This window comes from Marmota monax, unplaced genomic scaffold, assembly GCF_021218885.2.
Source record: "Marmota monax isolate L192 unplaced genomic scaffold, Marmota_monax_Labrador192_F-V1.1 WCK01_AAM20220418_F8-fsc00149, whole genome shotgun sequence".
Lineage (NCBI taxonomy): Eukaryota > Metazoa > Chordata > Mammalia > Rodentia > Sciuridae > Marmota > Marmota monax.
The window spans coordinates 1,261,080-1,284,603 of record NW_026693170.1 but is presented as its reverse complement, the minus strand read 5'-3'; the positions used below and the strand labels follow the sequence as shown (position 1 = coordinate 1,284,603).

Below are 23,524 nucleotides of genomic sequence, written 5' to 3'. Positions count from 1 at the left end.
TACGACACTTGTGCGGCAGCGGCGGCGGTCACTCGGCGCTCCTTCGCGACGGTTCGGCCGGCCGCCGCTAGCGGCCGTTGCCAGGGTGGGGGTCGCTTTGCGGCATGGCGATGGCGGAGGGCGAGCGGACTGAGTGTGCTGAGCCCGCCCGGGATGAGCCCCCGGCTGATGGCGCTCTGAAGCGGGCAGAGGAGCTCAAGACGCAGGCCAACGACTACTTCAAAGGTGCGCCCGGCCCGGACGCGGCGAGGGAGGGTGGACAGCGGCCCAGGCCGGGGGTGCCAGGCCCGCGCGGAACCATGGCAACGCGGAGCGGCAGCCTGGGCGCGGGGCAGGCACTACCAAGTGACCCGGCGCGGGGAGGCCCGGGGTGGCGCTACCAAGGGGCGACAGAGGGGGCTCCGGGGAGAAGGGCTGCTACCCAGCGGAGGCTGCCGAGCGGGCTCTGCTGCACGGGGAGACTGAGGCGGGCGCTACCGGGCGTGGGGCGGAAGGGGGACCGGGATGTGGGCGCCACCAAAAGCGAGACCTGGAAAGAGGTGCTACCTGGTGGTGAGGCCTGATGAGGGCGCTACCAGCCAGTGACATGTGGCTGGGCAGTGATGGCGCTGCCGGGGGGAGGCTTGGGGTGGAGACCACCAAGTGTGGGGGAAGCCCAAAAAATAAGGGAATTGTGGGGGTCGGGGTGAGGTCATGAGACTGGGCGGGGGGAGCAAAAAGCAGGAGGTTTGAGGTGATCCGAGGAAAAGGGACAAGGAGGGAGGCCTTGGGAGAAGAGGTGAAGGAAGCGCTGAGAATAACATGACTTAAGATCTTGGGCAAGACTGAGACGTCGGGGCACGTGTTCATTCATTAATTTGATAGATGTTTATTGAGCACCTGTTATGTGCTCTGGACACCGCAAGGCGCTTAGGGTATAGCAGCTAATGAGACACATGTGGCCTTGCCCTGAGCTTGTAATTTAGCAGGAGTATCACATTGAGTAATTTTCTTTCAAAAGAAAACCAACAAGGTGACGAAGTAGAAAATAAAAGTTGGAGGTGTCTTTAGATAGGGTGGACAGGAAGTGCATTATAGAGAAGGAGGTGTTTAAGCTGAAAATCAGAAAGAGAATGGGAGAGGAGTATTCTGATTAGGTAGAGCAGCATGTGCTAAGGTCCTGGGGTGGGAAATGAAAGAAGGCTAGCATGATTGGAGCTTTAGCACATTGCAGGGAGAATAATACAAGATGAGGTGAGGTTGGGGCCAGATCGTGCAGGGTGTCAGAAGTCATTGCAAAGACTTGTCTGGTTTTTACTCAGCTGTCCAAGAAGAAATGGAGTAGGTAACATGGGCCAGTCAGGACTGGAGAAAAATTTAGGCGTGATCAGCTGTGGTTGGAAATGCCCTAGGAACAGATGAGGTCATCTAAGAATAGCACCTAGAGAAGACCTAGAATGGAGCACTGAGGAACTCTAATACTTAGAACGGAAGGAGGGTGTTGAGGAGTAGTTAATGAGGGAGAGGGAAGCCATGAAAGGTATCATGAAGCAAGTGCTTCTAGAAGGGGAGGCAGGTGCCTTGGGCCAGGGACTGCCCAGGGAGGCCCCAAGCACTGACCACTAGATCTGGCTCCATGGGTGTTGCTGGGGAACGATGGTGTGGAGGCCGGCCGAGGTGGCCCAGGCGAGTGGGTGGGAAGCAGGAAGTAGGGACAGCAGGTGTGGCCAGTGTTTTGAGTACTTGGTTCTGTAGGGGAGGGTGGCAGGAGGGGCGTGAGGGCCAGGAGTCTGCTGCTTCAGGTACAGTCCCGTAGAGGCACAGGATTGCTTCTGCTGGAGAGCGGGAGGCTCGCACCTGCCACGTGCTGGAGAAGATGGTGGGATGGGAAGGATCTAGAGCCCGGCATAGAGTGGGCCTCCATCCAGTGGGAAGAGAAACCGATTCAAAGTGTGGGGAAGTTTCATCAGTCGGGGGAGCAGGGCTGGTGAAGGATGAGGCTAAGCCTTGGAGGCTAGGTTGGGGAGTGTGGCCATTATCCTGAGGTGGCAGGGAGCCATGGAAGGTTTTAGGAGAGGAGCAGCCTGGTCTGATTAGTGCTGGAAGAAGATCCCCGGCTGCTGTGCAGACTGGGTGCCAAGGCAAGACTGGAGGTAGGAAAGGAGGCTGGAATGGTGGGAAGGTAAGATGCGGTGGAGCCTCTGATCAGGGTGGAAGCACGGAAACTGACTCAGGAGGTGCTTCAGAGAGGAAAGGAGAGTGGCCACCTGAGAGAGTGGGGAGGGTGCTCTAGGCAGAAAGAACCGGGTGGGAGCCGAGTGTGGTGGCCTCGCCTGTATGTATCCCAGCCCAGCAACTCAGGAGGCTGAGGCAGGAGGATTGCAAATTCAAAGCCAGCCTCAGCAACTCAGGCCTTAAGCAACTTAGCGAGACCTGGTCTCAAAATAAAAAAGGGCTGGGAATGTGGCTCAGTGGTTAAGCACCCAGGTTCAATCCCTCGTCCCACACAAAAAGAAAGAAAAACGAAACAGGTGGCAAAGACCCAAAGGTGAGCAGAGCCTGGCACTGGGGAAGAGAGCGGGCTGTCAGGGGGGTGGGAGGAGTTCACGGCGAGGCTGCTGGGAGCAGGTCATGCAGGCGCATGGGGAGGGACTCGACTTTGAGCTGAGGGCTCCAAGGACCATGGAAGGTTTTAAGCAGAGAGGACAGCAGACTTGTGCTTTAGAAAGACCCTCTAGAGCTGAACACAGTGGCACGTACCTGTGATCTCAGCTACTCAGGAGGCTGAGGCAGGAGGATCACAAGTCAGGGCCAGCCTGGGCAACTTAGTGAGTGAGATCTTGTCTCCCTAAAAGAAGGGTGGGCCTGAGGCTGGGATGTGGCTCATTGGAGGAACCTTTGCTTAGCGCGTGCCAGGCTCTGGGTTCAATTCCAAGTACCAAAAAAAGAAAATAGGAAAAGAAAGATCCCTCTGGAGGGCAAGACTGGAGGCTGGGAGGCCAGGGGAAAGGCTGTCAGGAACCTGGGCAGAGGGGCACCGGGGCCTGGGCGGGCAGGAGGGAATGGGGGTGGGTGTGGAAGATGCTCAGGAGACTGACTGGACAGAATGAAGAGCCTACAGGGCTCTGGGGCTAGTGGCCTGAGGTGTCCAGGACAAGGCCCAGTCACCACCTGGGTGAGGGCTGGAAGCTGTGCTCACCCCTCCCTGGGGCTCTAGAGGAGCAGCAAGAGTCTGATTGCTGTGGGGCGAGGTAAGAATTCTGGGAAAGAGTAGGCCATGGCGGGGGCTCCTTGCCCCCCAGGACCTGGGCAGGCAGCCAGAAGTGGCTGGCACTGAGCTGCAGCCGAGCGCACCCCTCCTGGCCGGGCCTCTTGCTGCCTGGCAGGTGGTGGCAGGCACAGAGCCCCAGGCTCCGGGGGCTGTGGGAATACAATAAAAGATAATTACTGCTCACTTTAATTGAGCCCTGGTGGTGGCCAGGTACACTCGCCGACCTCCCCGGGGCGGGAAGTAGGTGGCTGCAGCCCTGTTTGTTCTCTAGAGGAAGCCGGGCTCGGAAGCAGAACTGCCTGCCAAGGTCAGAGCGTGGGCACAGCCCCGGATATCCCCTTCCTCGCCACGTGCCTGGCGCTCACGTCCAGAGGCACCGGGCCCTGCAGAGAGGAGGGCCTGGGGGGTCTTAGGGACTCAGGATGTCCCTGTCTCCCCATGGCTGTTCCTCTGTGAGCTTGGTCTCACTTTAGAGATCCTGGGGCAGAGCCTGGTCCTTGCTCATTCTGAGTCTAGGGGAGGTGGCTCTGCCCTCTTTCCCTGGACCCGATGCCCCCTTCGGTAAGTGGGGCTGGGGGAGCGCATTCCCCCTAAGGTGTGCTCCTGGCCTGAGAGTTGGAGAGGAAGGCGGGCACCGAGGGTGGGGCCAGGCTGCCTGAGCTCAGACCTTCCTCTGTGACGCTGGGTGAGTGACTTGACCTTGCTGGGCCTCCGCTTCCTCCTCGCTCCCTGGGGCCGTCTGAGGAGGGGGTGCACTGGTGCTTGTGAGGCAGGACTGGGTGGGTACAGAAGGCGGCCGCTCGCTACGGGCCCCTCCCCGTCCCTGTCCCTCTTGGGCCCTTCGTGCAGTGGCTCTGGGCTGCTGCCACTCTTCCTGGTCTCACAGAACTCAGCCCCGTGGCTCTCGAATTTCAGGTGAACAGACGGGCTTGGGGAGGGGACCGCTTGTCCTGGTCTTGTGCTGCGGGCCTGCTCAAGATCTCGGGTGCCACTCTCTGCCACTTAGTTCTCCCGGCCTGCCCAGAGCGCTGGCCAGCCGGGCTCGGCCTTCCAGGGAGGCCTGTCGGAGCCGGTGCTGGTTCTGCCCTCCTAAGGCTCATGGTGCTGCCCTCACCTGACAGTGACAACCAGGTGGGCAGGGCTGGGGCAGCCCAGGAGGGCACCTGACCAGACTGCAGGTCAAGTACGGCTTCCTCAAGGAGGGACACTGGAGCCATTTGAAAGGTTTCCAGAAGGATGGTCACCTTGCTGCTGGCTGTTTCCCTAGGAAGCGGCTCCTCCCTGCTCTCGTTTCCGTCCCTGTCACTCTCTGTCTCTTTCCTTCTGTCCTTCATCTTCCCTGAGCCACTCACTCCTGCCCCCCAGGGCTCGGCTGTGGTGTCCCCTCAGAGTGCCCGAACTCTGGACACTCTGGGTCCTCGCTGACGGGGACCAGGGCTTTCTCTCCCCTGGACTGTGATTCAGGGAGGCCAGGGCTAGGGGGCTCCTGTGTCCCAATTCAGGGCCAGAGCTCAAGAAGTAAGGGAGACGGCCCTCATGGGGCCCACCCCAGGGAGACTGGCTCCGTCGGGTGAGTGGTGTGGCCAGCAGAGGTGGGGTGAGTGGTAGGAGAGGACTCAGGATGCTCTGCCAGTAAAGGTGGAGCCAGGGATCCGGCACAGGCCACCTGCCTTGTCCCCACCACTCCTGCCCCGGGCCCTGAGGTGGGAGTGGAAGCCTTTGGGGCTTGGCCTGCTTTAGTCGGGCTCAGACCTTCCCTCCCTGAGCAGAGCCCTCATCTGCAGAACAGGCAGCTATCTTTGGGGTTATTACGAGGGCTCCGCCCTGTATGGCATCTGGCACATCAGGGTCCCCATCCAGGCAGGCCCCGCGGCTCTCCAGGCCTTGGTTCTCCTGTGCGTTATGTGGGCAGGTGGGAGGAGTCAAGCCAGGCTCTGCAGGTACAGACGGGCACTTGACCTTGAGCAAGACCTCTGTGGCTTGTGTGTAGAGTGAGCACCAGATGGTATTTGTGCCATGGAGACACGAGGATTTTGCAGATCAGGATGTAAAGTGCAGGGCACAGCTGTGGCTCATTTAAATAAAATCTGACCTTTTGCCCTTGACTGGATGTCACACCCTGTCACTCCACACTTAGAACATCAATATGCAGACCTCACTGTGGCTGCCAGGGCCCCAGGAATCTATCCCATCTTCCTTCTCTCCTCACCTGTCTCCCCAGCCCGTTCTGCCTCCGCCACTCTAGCCTCCTCGCCCTCAGACGGGAGGCCTGTCCCACCCGGGGCCTTTGCACCCACTTTTCCTTCTGTTAGGAGCCCTCCTCCTCCAGGCTGATGTCTCTGTCCTCGGGGTCCCCTTCTCCTGGAGGCCTGGGTCGTCTCCTTCCCTGTATCTATCTCCTCTTCCTTCCTTGGCCTTCTGGGGAGCTGGGCCACCCGTGGGCTTGGGCAGACTCACTTTGCTGGTTGGGGTTGACACTTAGATCACCCCTTCCTGACTGTGGTGAGGACTCTGGGCGGTCCTCCTGAGGTCCCGAAGGAAGTAGTGTCCAGCCTGGGCTTTGGGAGGGTGAGTGTGTGCAATTTGGGTGCTGGAGATGGTGGCTGGAGGGGATATTTCAAGTTCCACTGTGGACCTGGGTTTCCCCATCTGTGTACAAGGAGACTCGGCCAGCACTGGGCCAGTGCCTGTCCCCCCCCCTCCGGTGGCAGCCCGGCCTCACGTCTCCTCCTCTCCACAGCCAAGGACTACGAGAACGCCATCAAGTTCTACAGCCAGGCCATCGAGCTGAACCCCAGCAATGCCATCTACTACGGCAACCGCAGCCTGGCCTACCTGCGCACCGAGTGCTACGGCTATGCGCTGGGCGATGCCACGCGGGCCATCGAGATCGACAAGAAGTACATCAAGGGCTACTACCGCCGGGCCGCCAGCAATATGGCACTGGGCAAGTTCCGGGCTGCCCTCCGTGACTACGAGACGGTGAGCCGGGCCTTGGGGCACGGGCCAGCTCCCGGCATCTGGGCCAGGTAGATGGTGGGGCCAGAAGTGCAGGGAGTGAGCGGCCATTCCCGCCTCGCTCGGCACTCCCCAGCAGGTGCCCACAGGAGCATACTGTAGGGTCCCAGCCCTGCCGTCACTTGCTTTGTGACCCTGGACAAGTCACCTGCCCCTCTGCCTTGCTTTCCACGTCTGTGGACCGAGGAGAGCAGCAGGCTGCTGTAGGGAATCGATGAGTTTCTGCTCCTTGGCGCCTAGAACATGCTGGGGGTCACGTAGTAATTAGCCCCTGTGAGTATGGGGCTGGTTCTGCTGGTCAGCACAGCACAGCCTCTGGGGCAGCTCAGGACTCAGGCCAGGTGGACAACCCCATCACCCACTGAGTAGTGCAGAGGGTAACTTCAGGTGTGGATCTGTACCTTGAGAAGTGGAGGCCACCATGCCATTGAGGGACAGCACACAGGGATGTGTCGCCCCGTGGTGAGGAAGGACCTAAAGCAGGGCAGGATTCCTCATCTTCCCTGCCCCACTGGGGGGACACCATTGGGGACCCCCTGAGCGCACACCTTCTGACAGGTGTGTGCTGACCCTTCACGAGAACCAGCTGGCTGCGTGGCCGGGCAGCCCCCCGGGGAAGCTGGCTCACCTTCACTGTGAGTGAGGAGCCTGCAGCCCAGAGCGCCAGTCATCCGCCCAGCAGTCCCCGGCTGGTAAGGGACCGAGCTGGGATCTGAGCCCAGAGTGGCCCTAAGACCATGTCTCTGTTTCAGAGAACTGGCTCCCTGAGAGTGGGGTGCGTGCTGTGCTCTGGGGACAGTGCTTGGGCACATGGCATGGCTCTGAGTGTCGGGGATTCCCCCACCCGCCACACATCAATGCACTGTCACTCGGGTCCACCCAGCACCTTCTGTGGTGTGCAAAGGGCAGCAGGGGCACGGAGGGGCACGTCGGCAGCTGGAGGGAGCCAGGGCAGATGGCAGCCTGGCTGTGGTCGGGGTGGACAGCCAGGGTGAGACCTTGCACCAAGCTGAGGCCAGGGGCACTGTCAGGGTGGGGGCGAAGGCTAGAAGTGGGTCTGGAGTGACCCCAGGAGAGTGGGGGAAAGGGCGGCACAGCCGTGTCCCTATAAGCCATTACCTGGCCAAGCCACTCCCTTGTTGTCCTTGGTGCCCTAATCTGAAAAATGGTGACAGGAGGAGTGACTGCCTCCTGGGCAGCTGTGGGGCTCTGGTGAAGTCGTGTGAGTAAAGGTCACTGGGGCTGGTGGCTGAGTAATGAGTAACCACAGGCGTCAGGGTTGGGGGCAGGGCGCAGCAGGGAGGAGGGGCCTAAAGGACGCTGGGCGTAGAGGTTGAGAGGATCGCCAGGACAGGTCGAGGGCACTCTTGGGTCTGGGAAAAGGTTTTCCCCATATTCTGGGAGCCTAAGGTGGTTGATCCCGGCCAGTTTGTGGACACCCCACCTCTGAGCTGTGTCCCAGCATCCCCAGCATCGTGCGTGCCATGGAGGGCTGGTGGGGAACCCAGACCCTCTGTAGGACCGACCTGAGGTGCGGCCACATGCTGCACCTAAACTGTCCACATGGGGACGTCACATGAGTCTGCGTGCCTGCTGCTGCCTGCAGGATGTCAGCCCTGTTGCCTCCTGATGCTGGGGCACAAGGGCAGCGCCTGTCCCCGTGCTCTACCCCTGTCCTCCAGAGGGCATCCTGTGGCAGGTGCAGGTTCACAGAGGACTCACTCAGGCCCGTCTTCTTCTTAGATCAGGAGCTGCTATGGAGGCCAAGCCAAGGCCTGGCCTTGGTTGGAGCAAAAGGGCTGCCCTCTGCCTCCACCTCCTTGCCTGCCTGCCCTTGGTGGGCCAGCACTGCTGTGAGATCCTCCTGCAGGGTCACTTAGCAGGACCCTGGCTCACAGTCCACCAGTGGAACTGTACATGGGCACAAAGTCTGGTGAATGGTTTGAGGTCAGCATTTTGGTCTACATCGTGTGGAAAAGGAAAAGTTCATCTTGTTTTGTGTACAAATATATTTTACTTAAACAAATACAAATGTAAAATAGCACCTGTTTCTTACTGGGGGTCTTAGACAGGAGTCTGAAGGTCGCCTCTGCAGAGCTTGGAGGCATGGGCTCTGTGGTCAGGTGCCAGGTTCATGGCCAGCTCAGATGGAGACGAGCTTGTGCTCCAGGTACCTTGACATGCTCCAGCCCAAACACGTGCAGCACCCAGGGCTTCCCATGGGGATGTTATGAGCCTGTGTTACTTTTTTGTTTTTGTTTTTATTTTTGGTGGTGCTGGGGATTGGACCCAGGGGTGCTCTGCCACTGAGCTATATCCCTGGCCCCTATTACTTTATTTTGAGACAGGGCCTCACTAAGTTGCCCAGGCTGACCTTGAACTTGCAGTCCTCCCGCCTCAGCTTCCTGAGAAGCAGGTATTACAGGTGCACACCACCACACTTGACTGAAGGCTTTACTTAAAGACAGCTTGCTTATTGGGGAACGTCACAGATTCCCATGTGGTTGGGAGAAGTCACACAGAGATCCTGGTTTCCCCCAAGGGCATCTGGTACAACCAGGTAGCATCAGAAGGCTGACTTCGGTACAGCTCAGACACCACTGTTTATTTTTTTAGCCAGGTCTCACTCTGCCACCCAGGGGGCCTTGCCCTTGGTGCTCAGGCGGTCCTCGCACCTCAGCCTTGTGTGGCACAGCCTCCGGGCCTGGCTTCAGATAATCCTCTTTAAAGAGGTATCCAGCACTGAGCTCTGGCCCAGCAGGCCCAGCTCCTGAAGGTCCCACCAGGCCCTTTTCACCTGGAACAAAGGACCTTCCCCAGGAGCAGGAGTTTGGCAGGTCCCTTCTCTGTCCTGGTCAGCCACCCAGGGCGTTGCAGCAGCAGCAGGCCCTCGAGTTGCACGCTTGCTTGCTGCTGGCCTCAGGGAAGCGCTTGGCAGTAATTCTCACACCAACCCTCCCTGGGGTGCTGGCACCACCCCGCTGCCTAGAACGGAGGGAGGCTCAAGAGGTGAGGCCAGCCGCCCACCAGACCCAGGAGGCCTGGCCTAGAGCCTGCCACTATGCCACGCGGCCTCCCTGGGGTGCGCAGGATGCCCTGAGAGCAGGAGGAGTGGGAGCCAAGCAACCCTGGCCAGGGCAGGGAGGAGCGCTGGCGGGGAAGCACTGCCCGCGTGCGCATGCGTGGTGGAAATCAAGAGCCTAGGCTTTGGCCCAGGTTGACCTGGAAGAAGACAGAGTCCTGGCTTCGCAGGTCGGTGACTTCGCCACTCCAGGCCTCAGTTTCCTCATCTGTCAAACGAGGATTCTGCTGGCCACCCGTAGAGCTAGAGCTGCAGGGGAGACACAGTGAGCGGGCTCCTGCTCGGGGCAGCATCTCCCAGTCCCGACTGGTGGCTGTTGCCGGGGCTGCTGTTGCTTCTGCCCCTCCTCGTTCTCCCTGTGCCGTCATTTCCCGTCTGCGGTCCTCCTGGCCTGCAGGTGCCTGTGGGCAGCAGACTGGCTCAGAAGAAATGCTTAATTGACCATTCTTCCATTGGGGGATGCAGCCACAGCCCACCTGTCCCCAGTCAGTGGCAGGTGGCCTTCGTGGAAGAGAGGAAGGTGGCACTGGAGCTAGGAAGGAGCTGGGGGAGATGGAGTGTCTGGCAGGGGCCTCCCGAACAAAGTCCTGCCGCTAGGGTGGGGCTGGCACATTTGGAGACTCGCATGGTCTGCCGCCTAGTACTGGGCAAACAGAGAGTGGGGGGCAGGATGGGCCCCGAGGGCCAGGCCAAGTAGTGGCGTAGATTCCCAGCCCCTCCCATGAAGACTGCCGGGGCCTCCCCTGCCTGGCTGTACACCCACACCCCAGGTGGAACTGCCTGGCAGGAGTCCCAGCCTGGGCCTGCCTGGACAGAGGAGGCATGGGCTGCCACCTCCCTGCTGCTGCCTGCCCTCCTGGTCGACACCTCCACCCCAGGGTGCACCAGCCTCACCACCCTGCTTCCTTCCCCGCGGGGAGTAGCGGGTCTTTGCTGAGTTTTCTGACTCTCACCACTGGGGAGCCCCTACCGCTTGGGGGCCAGGACTGGCCCTCAGTGCTCTGTCCCCTGCCCAGGATTTATGGGGGTCCCGTTCCTGGAGAGGCGATGGGGCATGTGTGCACCGGGTCCGGCAGAAGCACAGAGGTAAAATAGCTACAGGTTAACTAACTGAGATGCAGAGGTGAGGTCTGTTGCCCAAGGTCACAGCAGGTGGCAGGGCCAGGAGCTGAGTCTGGTGCTGCCCGCTCTTGAGCTTGGAAGACCTGGGTCTGTAGGAAGTAGGATAGAAGGTGGGGGGCAGGGACTAGCTCCTTTAACGGGGAACTTCCTGTGTCCCAAAGTCTGTGTCCAGTGCTTACTGGGTCTGATCTTGCTGAGTTGGTCAGCAGCCATGCCAGGGGGGCTGTGAAGAGCCGTGGGCGCTGGCTGACATGGCTTCCCGCGCCCTCACCACTGCACCTGCTTCCCACGTGCCCCTCACTCCACTCTCATGGTGGCTCTGAGCGGTACAGCAGAGGGCAGGCTCACCAGAGCTGCCTCCGCTCTTAGCCGGCAGAACCGACTTGCACCTGGATGGCCCCAGCCTCACGTCTCTTCAGCACAGGAAGCTGCAGGAAACCAGTGATCAGGGTTCTCCCGAGAAGCCCAAGTCCATTCGAAGCAGCCTGGGCACCTAGCGAGGCCCTGAGCAGCTCCGTGAGACCCATCGCAAAACACAACATAAAAAGAGCTGGGATGTGGCTCAGTGGCCGAGCACCCCTGGGTTCCGTCCCTGGTACCAAAAAAAAAAAAAAGCCTGAGGTCCAAGTCCCAGGCCTGGGTTCCTTGCTCATCCCGTCCAGCAGCCCTGGCCGCAGAGCTTCCATTTCTTAGAGGAGGAAGCTGAGACCTAACCGGGTGTCCAGGTCTCCAGCGTGGCACGGCAGAGGTGTCCACACTGTTCCGTGACTGAGCCGCCACCCTCCTCCCAGGCGCCCTCTTGTTTGGCATCACAGCAGCGCGCGAGCTGCACAGACAGCCCTCTGGCCTGTGCCAGCTCCCTTCAGGAGCCTGCAGCGGAGCCCGTGGTCCTCAGACGCACACTGTTTCTTATTGGTTGGGTTGTTGGGGTTTTGTGTGTGGTTTTGGTACTGGGATTGAACCCAGAGGCGCTTAACCACTGAGCCACATCCCCAGCCCTTTTTATTTTTTTATTTTGGGACAGGGCCTTGCTGAGTTGTTGAGGCTGGTCTTGAACTTGTGATCCTCCCGCCTCAGCTGCCCGAGCTGTGCTGCCACACCTGGAGTTAGGGCTGAGCTCCGTCAGGAGCACCGGTCTGGGCCCTGTGTGGGCAGCTCTTGTGCTCAGGGCCAGGATGCAGATGCCCAGGGAGATGCACCCACCAGCGCAGGGGACCCTGGGTGGTCTCACTGCAGCATTTACAGAGCCCAGGGTAGGGCAGACGAGGGCAGCTACAGCGTCCACCCCTCCTCCCAAGTGCTGACGCCGCTCTCCCCCCTCCTGCCCTCGCTCCGCCCAGGTGGTGAAGGTGAAGCCCCATGACAAAGATGCCAAGATGAAGTACCAGGAGTGCAACAAGATCGTGAAGCAGAAGGCCTTTGAGCGGGCCATCGCGGGGGACGAGCACAAGCGCTCCGTAGTGGACTCGTTGGACATCGAGAGCATGAGTGAGTCGGGCCGGTGCCCACCCTCCCTGCCCAGAGCAATCTGTGTCCAGGCACACGGGGCGGGGTGGGCAGGGGAGCCAGCCAGCCGGCCTCTGTGCACCGTCAGGAGCGTGGCGTTGATGTGTCGGTTCCACCACAGGTGTTCACCCATGGGCTTCCCTATCTTTTCTCCCTGCCATCTTCCAACCTTGAAATTAAATTTAGGACCTCTCAGAATTTTCCTTTATTGTGGTCCAGCAAGTGCCCTTCCCGCCATCCGTCTCCATTCAAATAGGCTGAGGCGGGACCTGAGGGCCAGTTAAGCAGTGGACCTGCCTACCGGTTCACCCCAGTTTTGCCAGAGGGAGTGGAGGCCCAGGCCACCCCAGCAGGCCTTGGGACTTCTCCCCTAAGGTCGGACACATGGGTCCAGCATCTCGACTGGGAGTCCTCCCAGCTGCCGGCTGCTGGCACTCACGCTGCAGCCCCGAGCCGGCCAGCACTCCTCTCAGGAGGAAGGAAGGGCCACGATGAACAGCCCCGTCCTTTCCTGGTGTGTGCCCCTCGGGGTGAGAGCTGCACAGTCACTCCTGTGTCCCCACCCCTGCGCCCCAGATGCACCGGGAACACAGGAGAATCCCGGGGACACTCCTTCGGGCCTCACTGAGAGTGAGTGCACACTCACGAAGGCAGAGGCCCAGCCCTCCTGCCTCTGTCTCCCTTCAATTTAGACAACTGACCCTCCGCTTCCCCTCCACGGCTCTGACAAGCGAGGCCCCTGAGGAGGGTGTCTCTGCCGATCGCTGGACATGTCCGGCCCTGAGTGTGGAGAAGGGAGGGTGGGCTTTCCGCTGTTCAGGGCTCCCTGGGCATTTGCAAAGCCCAGTCCAGAAACCGTGTCTGGTCCTCTTGGGACCCATTGTTGGCCCCAGGGCCAGCAGCATCAGTCTGACTAGCCAGCTGTGTTCAGGGCTCCCCTGGGGACCTGGCTCGTGGCCGTCTATTGCTAGTGGCCACACAGCTCTCCGAGGCAGTTTCCACTGAGAGGGTCAAAGCAACCCGTCTAGACTCCTCCTCTGCACCCCGCAGCCGCCCCGCGCCCTCATCCCCCAGGCTCACCACTTCAGCACAGGAGGGAGTCCCAAGTCCCAGTGGGCATAGCTTGTCCCACTGTACTGCACCCCTCAGCTCCCGTGTGGCCGTGCTCCCGTCGGGCATCCTTTAACAGGCGGGGCTCCGCTCTCCTCCTGCCTGAGCCCTGCCTCTTTGGGGTGTCATGGAGGTTCGTCATGGGCTCTTAGGTTACTGGACCCACGTTCCTTTGGTTGCCCTCAGTAGACGAGAGCTGGTAGGAAGGAAAGGGGCGTATTTGAGGGCCTGTGCCCTGGGAAGACGGGGCAGACAAGACGGTTTTAGGGAAGTCTGTGGGGGGGGAGGCAGGGCGGCGGCAGGGGACAGGCCCGCAGACTCCTCCTCCCTTGGTGGTCTCTGGTCCTTTTCTTATTCTCTTCTTCCTTTTGTGGGAAGCACATCTCGGCTGGCCTTGTCCTCGGGAGCTGGTTCCTCAGTCCCCAGACAGTCGCTTTTTAACCTCACGCTGTCTCTGAGCTTCATTGAGCCCAGGAGTGAAGACTGAGGGGCAGGATGGCACGTTCTGGTGTCATATGAGGTCACCAGATGTTCTGGACTCCGTAAATCTAAAGAAAGATTCCTTCACGTCAACATCTTAGTCGTTTAGGTGCCATTTTTCTTAGAATTTAGAAGGCTGGGCAAAGGGCAGGGACACAGCCCTGCGAAAGACAACTTCCAGAGGAGCAGCCTGGTACTGTCGGAAACAGGGCACGAGCGCTGTGGAGGCTCCGTGGATTTCAGGGTTGCATGCTAACCCTAAAACCCAGGAACACCAGCATGTCACAGCCTCACGGGAACCTTCTCGCTCTGCGCCTCTGCACGTGTACAGCCACGACTGCCCCATCCCTGGAGCAGGCCCCTGCCCACCCTGCTGTAGGTGAGGCCCCTGACTGGTCCCCTTGTTCACGCAGCCATCGAGGATGAGTATAGTGGGCCCAAGCTTGAGGACGGCAAAGTGACAATCACCTTCATGAAGGAGCTCATGCAGTGGTACAAGGACCAGAAGAAACTGCACAGGAAATGCGCCTACCAGGTAACACGCTTGCATGTGCGCACACACAGAGACCCCGGGCTAGCCTCCCAGCACTGCCAGCCCCGAGTGCTCTCAGTTAGAGGGCAGTGAGGAGGAGGAGGAGGAGATGGCAGCTGCCCGTGTCTGAGGTCTGGTATTGCAGCGGCTTGGGGGGGGGGGACAGGGGCAGAGACTCCAGGGTCCAAAGTGCAAGCGCTACAGCAAGGCGCTGGGAAGGGGCCTGTGGGAGGGAGATGGCTGGCCGTGGGATGGGAGAGGAAGCCCGTGGTCAGCAGTGGCCTCAGGTAGGAGTTGTTGTGTTGGAAGTAGGCCGTCACGGTGACGACTGGCCGGGCACAACATCCCCTCCTGTGGTGTGGTGAACTTCCCGAGGACCTCGCTCTGGTTATGGGGCTGCAGGAGAAGATCAGAAGATCTTTGATTTGAGGGCTGCTACACAGGCCTTCCAGTTTCCTTTAGCCCAAAGGACAGAATGACAGTAATTGAGTTTGAAGATCTTGATGGGCTTTATTTCTGATTCTAGAGTCAGATAGTACCGTATCCCATAAACCAGGTGAGTGAGCTGAGGCAAGGAGGCTCTGGGGCTGCAGAGGCTGGAGGAAGCAGAAAAGAACACACAACATATGGGTCGCCTCCAGGTCACTGTCCTTGCAAGATGGGGACAAAATAAAGATAACTGGTTGGTTGACAAGGGAGAACTGCAGGTGGCTTTGTGTGAGGAACCAAGTCTGTGAGGAGGTCAGATAAAGAGCGGAGTACGGGCACAGTGATGTAGAGCTTCAGCAGGAGTGACACCATTTTGATTTTTGGCCTGGCCTGTTGTGGCCTCTTGCAGAAGCTTAATTCAGAACAGTGGCCTCGGGGCTGCAATTGTGGCTCAGTGGTAGAGCGCTTGCCTAGCATGTGTGAGCACTGGGTTCAATCCTCAGCACCAAATAAAAATAAATAAATAAACAAACAAACGCATAAATAAATAAAGCTGTTGTGTCCATCTATAGCTAAAAAAAAAATTAAAAAAAAAAACAGTGGCCTCCCATCTTCTTTTTTAATTATTGTAATTGTAGGTGGACACAGTGCACTCATTTACTGCCACAGCCCCGCCCGCCTGTCATCTTTATGACTAGTCCAGAGAGCTCCGCGTGTGTCCGTGCCGTTTAAGGCTGGAGTTCTGGACACCAGCAGAGGCCGTGTAAAGGCACCACAGAGACCGAGGTAGATAGATTTCCCTCAAAATGGCCTTGCGTGCGTTCTGCGTCAGGCCGCAGGAGCATGGGCTGCGGGCCTGGGCTGCAGTCCCGCGGCCTTGGTTGGAGTCAGCTTTTAGTTCTCAGAGTGACTTTGGAGCTGTCCCCTCAGCAGGGCTTGGGACCTTCCCCCTGGAGAAACCCCCGGGGTGCCTTTGTGCTGTTGGCACCTGGGACCCTGTGGAGCAGGCACTGCGCTAGCGCGGAGGTTGCTGGGGCATTTTTCCTCGGAACTCGGGGGTCTTTGCCGCAGGCCTCCTCCTGCCCCGCCTTCTAGAGGCCCTGGAGAGCTGGTGGGGGGCAAGGGCAGTCTGCCATGGCCGACCCCTGGGCGCTCACCTGTTAGAGCAGCCCACTCACGGCCACGGGTATCCACTGGCTTCCCCACACTCAGCCCGGGCAGGTGCTGCCCTCGGCCTCCCGTGAGAGTGGCAGTGTTCGGCCGTCTGGGTTCTGACCAGAGGTGGCCACCTCCTACCTTTGTTGACACTCTTCTCCCAGCGCTTTGAGGATGGCAGGCCCGTGGGCAGTGGAGGAGCGGGCCCTGGCACCTATGCCCCTCCCCTGCAGCCCTGGGGCCCTCTCCTTGCGTGTCCGTGTGCATTGTTTTCTTTTCTTCCCCCCAAACCATTGGAGAATAAGTTCCCCCTGCATCTCCTAAAACCAGGGGAGTCCTCTGTGCGACTGCGGTGCAGCTGTCCCACCTGTTGATGTGACAGCGGTGACCAGTACTGGTGTCCACAGGCTGGCCTGAAAATCTGGAAAGAGATACGTGATGTTGTCCAGGTCATCTCGGTCCATGAACAGCAGTATCACCTACGTTTCCAGATGTGTCATTTCCCCAGGTTTTCTCTAAAACATCATTTTTAAGCTGTTTTTTGAAACTCCAGCATCCATTGGAGACTTGAATGCTGCATATGACCTGCCAGGATGGGCACCTCTGTCCCAGCCGGTCCCCACTCACAGTCTGCCTTGCCTTTCAGATTCTGGTACAGGTCAAAGAGGTCCTCTCCAAGCTGAGCACACTCGTGGAGACCACGCTTAAAGAGGTGCGTGTTGAGCCAGGTGTGGTGGCGCATGCCATAATCCTAGCCATGTGGGAGGCAGGAGGATGGCAAGTTCGAGGCCAGCCTGGGCAACTTATGAAGACTCTCTCTCAATAAAAGAGTGGGGGCCGGGGGTGCGGCTTGGTGTTAGAGAGAGGGGTGCCTGAGGGGCAGTGGGAGAAGGGGCCAGTGGGGGGCGGTGGCCTCCTGGCTCGGGAGGGGCTGCTGAGCTCAGGAACTCACAGATCCACCTGGCACGGTCTGCCCTTCCCTCTGTGCCTGACGCCACCCTGTCTGTCTTCCCGCATGTCCCTCTCCTGGCCTCTTGGTCTCTGTCTGTCCTCTTCGTTGCTGTGCTGCTGTCGCTGTCTCTTGCATGGATCTTCTTGGTCTGCCATGATCTCTCGTCCCTCCCCTCACCTCTGCCCCCTCCCCACGTCTCTCTCTGGGCCCCTCCCTCTCCGGTGGCCTCTTTTCTTCCAGACAGAGAAGATTACAGTGTGCGGGGACACTCACGGCCAGTTCTATGACCTCCTCAACATATTTGAGCTCAACGGCTTACCCTCAGAGACCAACCCCTACGTATCCTTCTCAGCACAGCCCGCCTGTCCCACCCCCACCCGACCGTGTGAGGGAGAGGACCCCGCCAGGGAGGCCTGGCCACGGGAGGAGGGCAGGGCCAGTCTGCCAGTGCCCTGTCGCCCGGGCCTGCGGCCCCCTCTCCTGAGCCCCTGCTTTCTTCATCTGCTCTAAGATTGCAGGCAGACTGTTCTGTACCACTGCCCGCCCACCCCCCTCCCCGCCCCCCCCCCCCGGCCTGGCCATTTGCAACTGTGTGACTGAGGCAGTCGCTCTACCTCTTGGTGCCTCAGTTTCCTCGTGTGTGACATGGGGACAGGAGGGCCCACCTCATGGGCTCACCTCTCAGGAGGTGCTGAGACCTGGCCCACCCCACTCTACACAGTTTTGACATCATGATATTTGCTTGATAAGTAACCAGGGGGTGGGACCCTGGGCCTGTGTATGGCTGGGCATGAGTCCCATGCCATCCCTCCTGTGGTTTCAGGCCTGCTTTGTGGGGACAGCTGAAGCGAGATGAGCACCCGGGGCCTCCTGCCATCGGCCTCAGTTTGGTCTAGAGCCTCAGGCCAGAGCCACACAGTGCAGGTCCCCACCCCCTGGTGCCACCTCCTTGGGAGGTGTTGACGGGGCCCGGGGTGAGCAGACCCGGGGTGCAGCCCACCTTCTGCCCGCCATGTTTTCCTTAGCAGGGCAGATATTTAATGGCGACTTTGTGGACCGTGGCTCCTTCTCAGTTGAAGTGATTCTCACCCTTTTCGGCTTTAAGCTCCTCTACCCAGATCACTTTCACCTACTTCGAGGTGAGCTTGGAGGTGCCGGGCCTGCAGGCACTGTGGTCTGGGCTGTCCCCCCTGAGCTTTAAGGTCGGGGTCATGGGTGAATTCTCCCAGAAAGTGTGCAGGACCACCTGGTGAGGCCTGATTGGCTGTGCGCTGCAACAGGCCAGCGCCACACTGGGCAGCACTGTACCTGAGCAGCCCAGGTGTGTGCAGTGTGTCCAGCAGGTGGCCGTCAGAGGCCTGTTGATGATCTGCACGGAAACAGGCTTCCTGCGTGACGCCGGCCAAGGTGTCCGGCGGGTTCTGCTCAGCACTCTGGACGAGGCGGGCTGCTCCTGGAGGCTTCCTCCCTCCGGCCCCTCCTCAGCCCCAGCCCCTGAGACGTCCCCTAGAAGGGGCCAGAGGCCTCCAGAGAAGAGGGCCAGGATCTGGGCGGGAGGCAGGGGATCACTGCGGGTATCACCCCCAAAGAGGAGTCACATAACTTTTTTTTAAATGAAAACCCCAAAAAATGATGAGACAGAGTTGGTGTGTCCCAGAGAAGGGAGCTGGTGAGGCCCCTGGCAGGGATGTCACCGCTCAGCCCAGGCCATCGGCACCGCCTCCAGTGTCAGCACAGTGCATGTGTTGATCTCTGGGGCCTGGTAGGCCACTGGCAAGTTCCCAGCCCAGATGTTCCCTAAAGTGTCCCAGAGCCATGGTGCTGGCTACTCAGAGCCCTGGGGAGCAAAATGCTGCCCCCAGAGGGCTCCCGGGGTACTGCAGGAGATGCACAAGAGCTACTGGCAAATTGCATCAAGGAGCATCCAAGTGGGAAAGGGAGTGGAGAGCTGGGATGGCTGGAGGGCTGGCTTATTCAGGGTGCCCCCACTGAGGATGTACAGGTGGACCAAGGATCCGAAAGAGGAGAGAGCCAGGAATTGGGGAGAGAGTAGCAGAAGCTATGTGTTCAAAGGTCCTGGGGCAGAGGGAGCTGTTCTGGTTTGTCCCAGATTCAGCCAGGGGGCAGGGGGCGGTCTGAGCAGGAACCCTGGGAGAGGGAGGTGGATGGAGCTCATGGCTTCCAAGAGGACTCTGTTTGGGACCAATGTGGGTCTCCCAACCTCTACGTAGAGCACAAATGGAGGATCGGTGTGGGAGCTGGAGCAGGTGGGGAGGCAGTGGAACCTGGCGGGGGTTATGTCAGGTTCAGGCTCTTGAGGTAGAGCTCAGAGTGTGTGCCAGAGGTGACGGGGCGGGGGGGGAGGGGGGGGCTGCAGGGTTTTGTCCTGAGCACTAGAGGGCAGGGCTGAGAGGTGAGGAGCTTCACCCTGGACCGAGGAAGTCATGGGCGTGAGGCTCCCTGGGGGCTGTGAAGTTCAGGGGCCTCGAAGGACTGCTGGTTTTGGCTAGGTCGAGGGAGAGGCGGGGCTTCATGGGAGATGAGTGCCACTAAGGTGGCTGGGAGGGGCCAGGTGGGCCGGGCAAGCCCCCTTAGTGGAGCTCGTCAGGCTGCAGGACAGCTGGGCCCTTAGCAGATGGGGTGGGGGTGGTGAGGGCCTGGCTGGGGCACCCGCCCCCAGCCTGGGAGGCCTGCCATGGGGAGCCTGAGGTCCACGGGACTGGGACAGCCCAGGCTATCCCATGGCCATAGAGCCCCAAGACTGGCCTGGTCCTGGTCACAGGTGCCTGTGGGCCCTTCCCAGCCTCCATTTGTCCCCCAGAAAATGGACTAGGAGCTATGTCTGTATCTTGTTGGGTTCCTGTGAAGGGCCAGGGGCTGGCGTATGAATTGTCATCAGCTTGGGACCTGCTGGCCACCAGTGAGGAATCCTTCAGTCCCTCTGAGCACGCCAGGCAGAGGGTGCTGATGAGCCCAGAGGCTGAGGAGCTCTCTGTCCTCTGTCGCTGTCAGGCAACCACGAGACGGACAACATGAACCAGATCTATGGTTTTGAGGGTGAGGTGAAGGCCAAGTACACAGCCCAGATGTACGAGCTCTTCAGCGAGGTGTTCGAGTGGCTCCCGCTGGCTCAGTGCATCAACGGCAAAGTGCTGGTGAGGCTCCCCCCACGCGGCCGTGTCTGGGTGAAGTGCTTGGGGGGGCTGTCCCCTCACAGTCGCCACCTGCCCCTCCCCAGATCATGCATGGAGGCTTATTTAGTGAAGACGGCGTCACCCTAGACGATATCCGAAAGATTGAGCGGAATCGGCAGCCCCCGGACTCTGGTGAGTGGGACCAGCAGGAGGCAGTGAGCACCCGGGCTGGGACCTGAGCTGCAGCTTGGGCCCCCGTGGCTCCCGTGGCTCCCGTGGGCCTTCTGCTCTTGGCAAGGACAGCAAGACCAGGAGCCTGCGTTTCCTACCTGTGGCTTGAGTCCGGGCCCCTCACAGGGCCACACTGGCCAGGGAGACACCCACAGTGCAGGGCGAGGATACTGCGCCCTGGGCACACCTGTCACCACCAGGATCTGACTCCCGCCCCTCGGAGGGAGGTGTTCGGGTGCCACTCAAGTCCTGGGGAGAGACCACAGAGGGCACGTGTCCTGGAGGATATGGATGGTGTTGGGTGGCCTCTCAGGAAGGTGACATTCCAGTTGACACCACAGGAAGAAGAGGTGCCTGCACAGAGGGGCCCAGGGCAGGGCAGATCGCAGCAGGAGTGGGACGGAGTGGCGGGTCCAGGGTTGTTGTTGGACATGAGCTTCCCCGGGACGCATCCTGCAGGGCCCCACAGCCTGTGAGGAGCTGGGTCCTTGTTCCTAGGCAGTGGGGAGCCACCAGGACTCGGAGCCGACGAGGGCCTGGTCTGAATTGGGACGTTGAATGCTCCATCTGGCGTCGGGGCTCTAATGGAATAATGTGGAATAATGGGTTGGGGGAGGAGGCAAGGGGAGATCCGCAGGGACAACAGGCCAGCTCGGAAACCCAGTGGGCATGTCCTGAGCCCCAACCCCAGTTGTCCCCTGCCTGACCCCCACCCGGGCTGTGCTGTGGGGCAGGCACCTGGCTGGTGCAGCAGCCGCCCCCCCCCCCCCCAGATGGACAGTCCCTGATGTTCCCTCCCTTCCCCACCAGGTCCTATGTGTGACCTGCTATGGTCGGATCCACAACCTCAGGTGAGTCTCCAGGGCCAGCAGACGTGGGCTGTGGGCAGAGCGGGCGGGGCAGGCCAGGGGTCACCCTGACCTCTCATGGCCCACCCCCAGAATGGGCGCTCGGTCAGCAAGCGGGGCGTGAGCTGCCAGTTCGGGCCTGACGTGACCAAGGCCTTCCTGGAGGAGAACCAGCTGGACTACATCATCCGCAGCCACGAGGTCAAGGCCGAGGGCTACGAAGTGGCACATGGTGGCCGCTGCGTCACTGTCTTCTCCGCCCCCAACTACTGGTGCGTCTCCACCCTCCCCAGCCAGGGTTCCTCCCAGGCACAGGGTTTTGTCTGCTTTGGTTTTAACTTTTTGTGATGGGAGATTTCCGTTGTAGGAAGGGTGGATAGAACACTCACTGTACTGGGCACCCCATCCCCCACGATGTCCCCCCACGATGTCCCCCCAGGACGTCCCCCAGGCTGCCCCACCTGGGCCGTTTCAGAGCAAACCCGTCTCCCGGTGTCACCCAGACATTTCTGAAAACTTTTCTCCTCTCCTTTCTTTACCAGTGAGCTCCTGCCTCCTCCTGTCCCTCCACTCCCCTCCCTCTTTTCTGTTGAAGTCCAGACACCTGCAGGGTGGCCTGTGCCCTAGCCTAGGCTGGAGGACATCCCGTAGTGTCCCTCACACCTCCTGGTGGATCAGCTCCCAGCTTCATGGGGCTGGCTGTGCCCAGCTGGTGCCGCCCCCACCCACTCCCCTCACCTGTACCCCCTCCTGCCTGCTCCCCTTTCTCCACCCTCCCTTCTCTCAGCCCCCAGCCCTGTCCCAACCACGGTAGTCACTTCCCTCCTGTCCCTGCAGCGACCAGATGGGGAACAAAGCCTCCTACATCCACCTCCGGGGTTCCGACCTGCGGCCCCAGTTCCACCAATTCACAGCAGTGGTGAGTCACCCCTCGAGCCTCTGCCCTTCCCCAGACCTGGAGAGGGGGTAGTACACCTGGGCGCTCAGGGGTCCCCCATGCTGACTGTCCCTCTGTCTCGGCTCCAGCCTCATCCCAACGTCAAGCCCATGGCCTACGCCAACACGCTGCTGCAGCTAGGAATGATGTGAGGGCGGGCAGCTGCACCGGGGCCTCCGCTCCACCAGCCCTGGGCAGGCGTAGAGCAGGCCCCGCCCCAGGGCATCGTTGGACCCCCTTTTACTTTGTAAAGTTTGTATTTATTCCCCTTTAGGTTTGCAGAGGGGGTGGGGAGCAGAGCGGGGCTGGCCAGAGGGTCTGCTCCCTGGGCAGAGGGAGGCGCTGGAGGAGCTGGGGCTGGGGGCAGCCTGGGCATTCTGGAGGAAGGCCGCTCGGGGTGGGGTGGGGCCAGGAGGCTTCTCCGCCCCCCCTCGTTTGCATGGCTCCTCCCCTGCTAAAGCAATAGGGCCCCGCCATAGGAAGACCCCCAGAAAGAGGGTCATCAGGGAGGCCTCGCCTGCACCCACTCTTGGTCGCCCCAGGGTGGGGCTAGGCTGGGGCCCATCCCCTTCCCCAGCTGTTTTATGTCTGTAATTAAATATGTTAAAATAAAGTCATTATTGTAAGTCATCCTGTTTGGTGGAGCCACTGGCTGCCAGGGCTGTGTGACTGTGATCTGGAGGTGTGCCCAGGAGTTGGCCTGACCCCCCAAGCAGTCCGGTACAGTAGGCGCTTAAGAGAGGCTCCAGCCTGAGCCCAGCTGGAGATGCCCCTCCACACCTGTCCTGCAAGACACCTGGAGGGCAGAGTTCTGAGGGGGTCTTGACCCCCTGGTGACCTTCCAGACCCCATCCATCTCTGCCCTCTGCCGGCCATTGGTGTCAAGAGGCCCTTCTCAGACCCTGGCATACTTTGGTGTGGGCCTTGGGAAAGCGCTCCTGGCCAGTGGCTGCAGGCCACCTGTGCCCAGGGGAGAGGAGGAGGGCGAGGACAGGTGTGGGGTCAGCAGAGAAGCTGGCCTGCTCCCACGGGACTGGGTGTTGAAGTTACTGCAGGTCAGAGGGCCCCAGACCACTAAGGTTCAATAATGTGCCAGGAGGATCCACTGGGCTCAGAGAAGGCCGCTCAGGGTTTTCACCAGCAACAGGAAGGTGAGCACTGGGCGGGACCCAGGAGACCAGGCGAAGCTTCCAGCCCCCTCCCCTGGGGGGCATGTGTGGGACGCCCAGAATGTGTTCTGGCAGAGGAAGCTCACTGAGCCCTGGTGCCCAACCTGGTCAGCAGGGTTGGTTGGTGACCATCCAGCCCACACAGCCAGCCTGGGTCTCAGGAGACTCGAAGGCCACAGCATAAATCACACCGCTGGACATCATCTTACCAGAGAGGACATTCTAAGGCTCACAAGTGACCTCCCAGGACCCAGACTTTCCTCTGGCCAATTCACTGCACATCTGCACAGCCGAACACAAAGTTCCTGGCCTTAAAAGAAAAAGAAGGTCATCGCTGTCTTTCCCAGCCTCACGATGGGCTGGGCTTGACGGCAGTCCTCCCAGAGCTCATGGCATCTGTGGTCAGTGTGTCTGGGTGCAGTCGCCTGAAAACAGGCATGACCCATGCAGACTGCCCCCTGCAGCCTTCCAGCCTGCTGCCCCCCCCACTCCCCAGATAGGGTGCCACCCTCAGGTCCTGGCCAAGGTTTCTTTCCAGGATGGAGGGTGGACTATGCTGGAGGTGTGCC

At 60.1% G+C, this 23,524-nt stretch overlaps 1 protein-coding gene across 1 annotated transcript; it reads left to right on the top strand.

Annotated features, from left to right (window-relative positions):
• Nucleotides 1–31: 31 nt before the first annotated feature.
• Nucleotides 32–22,416, top strand: Ppp5c (protein phosphatase 5 catalytic subunit). Its single transcript, XM_046455514.2, has 13 exons — nt 32–225; nt 5,991–6,232; nt 11,813–11,960; nt 13,982–14,103; nt 16,331–16,396; nt 16,877–16,975; nt 17,670–17,775; nt 19,649–19,791; nt 19,875–19,962; nt 20,812–20,852; nt 20,943–21,121; nt 21,687–21,768; nt 21,876–22,416. Exons 1-13 carry the CDS (start codon nt 105–107, stop codon nt 21,936–21,938), a joined length of 1,500 nt encoding a protein of 499 aa, XP_046311470.1. The 5' UTR covers nt 32–104; the 3' UTR covers nt 21,939–22,416.
• Nucleotides 22,417–23,524: the final 1,108 nt, after the last annotated feature.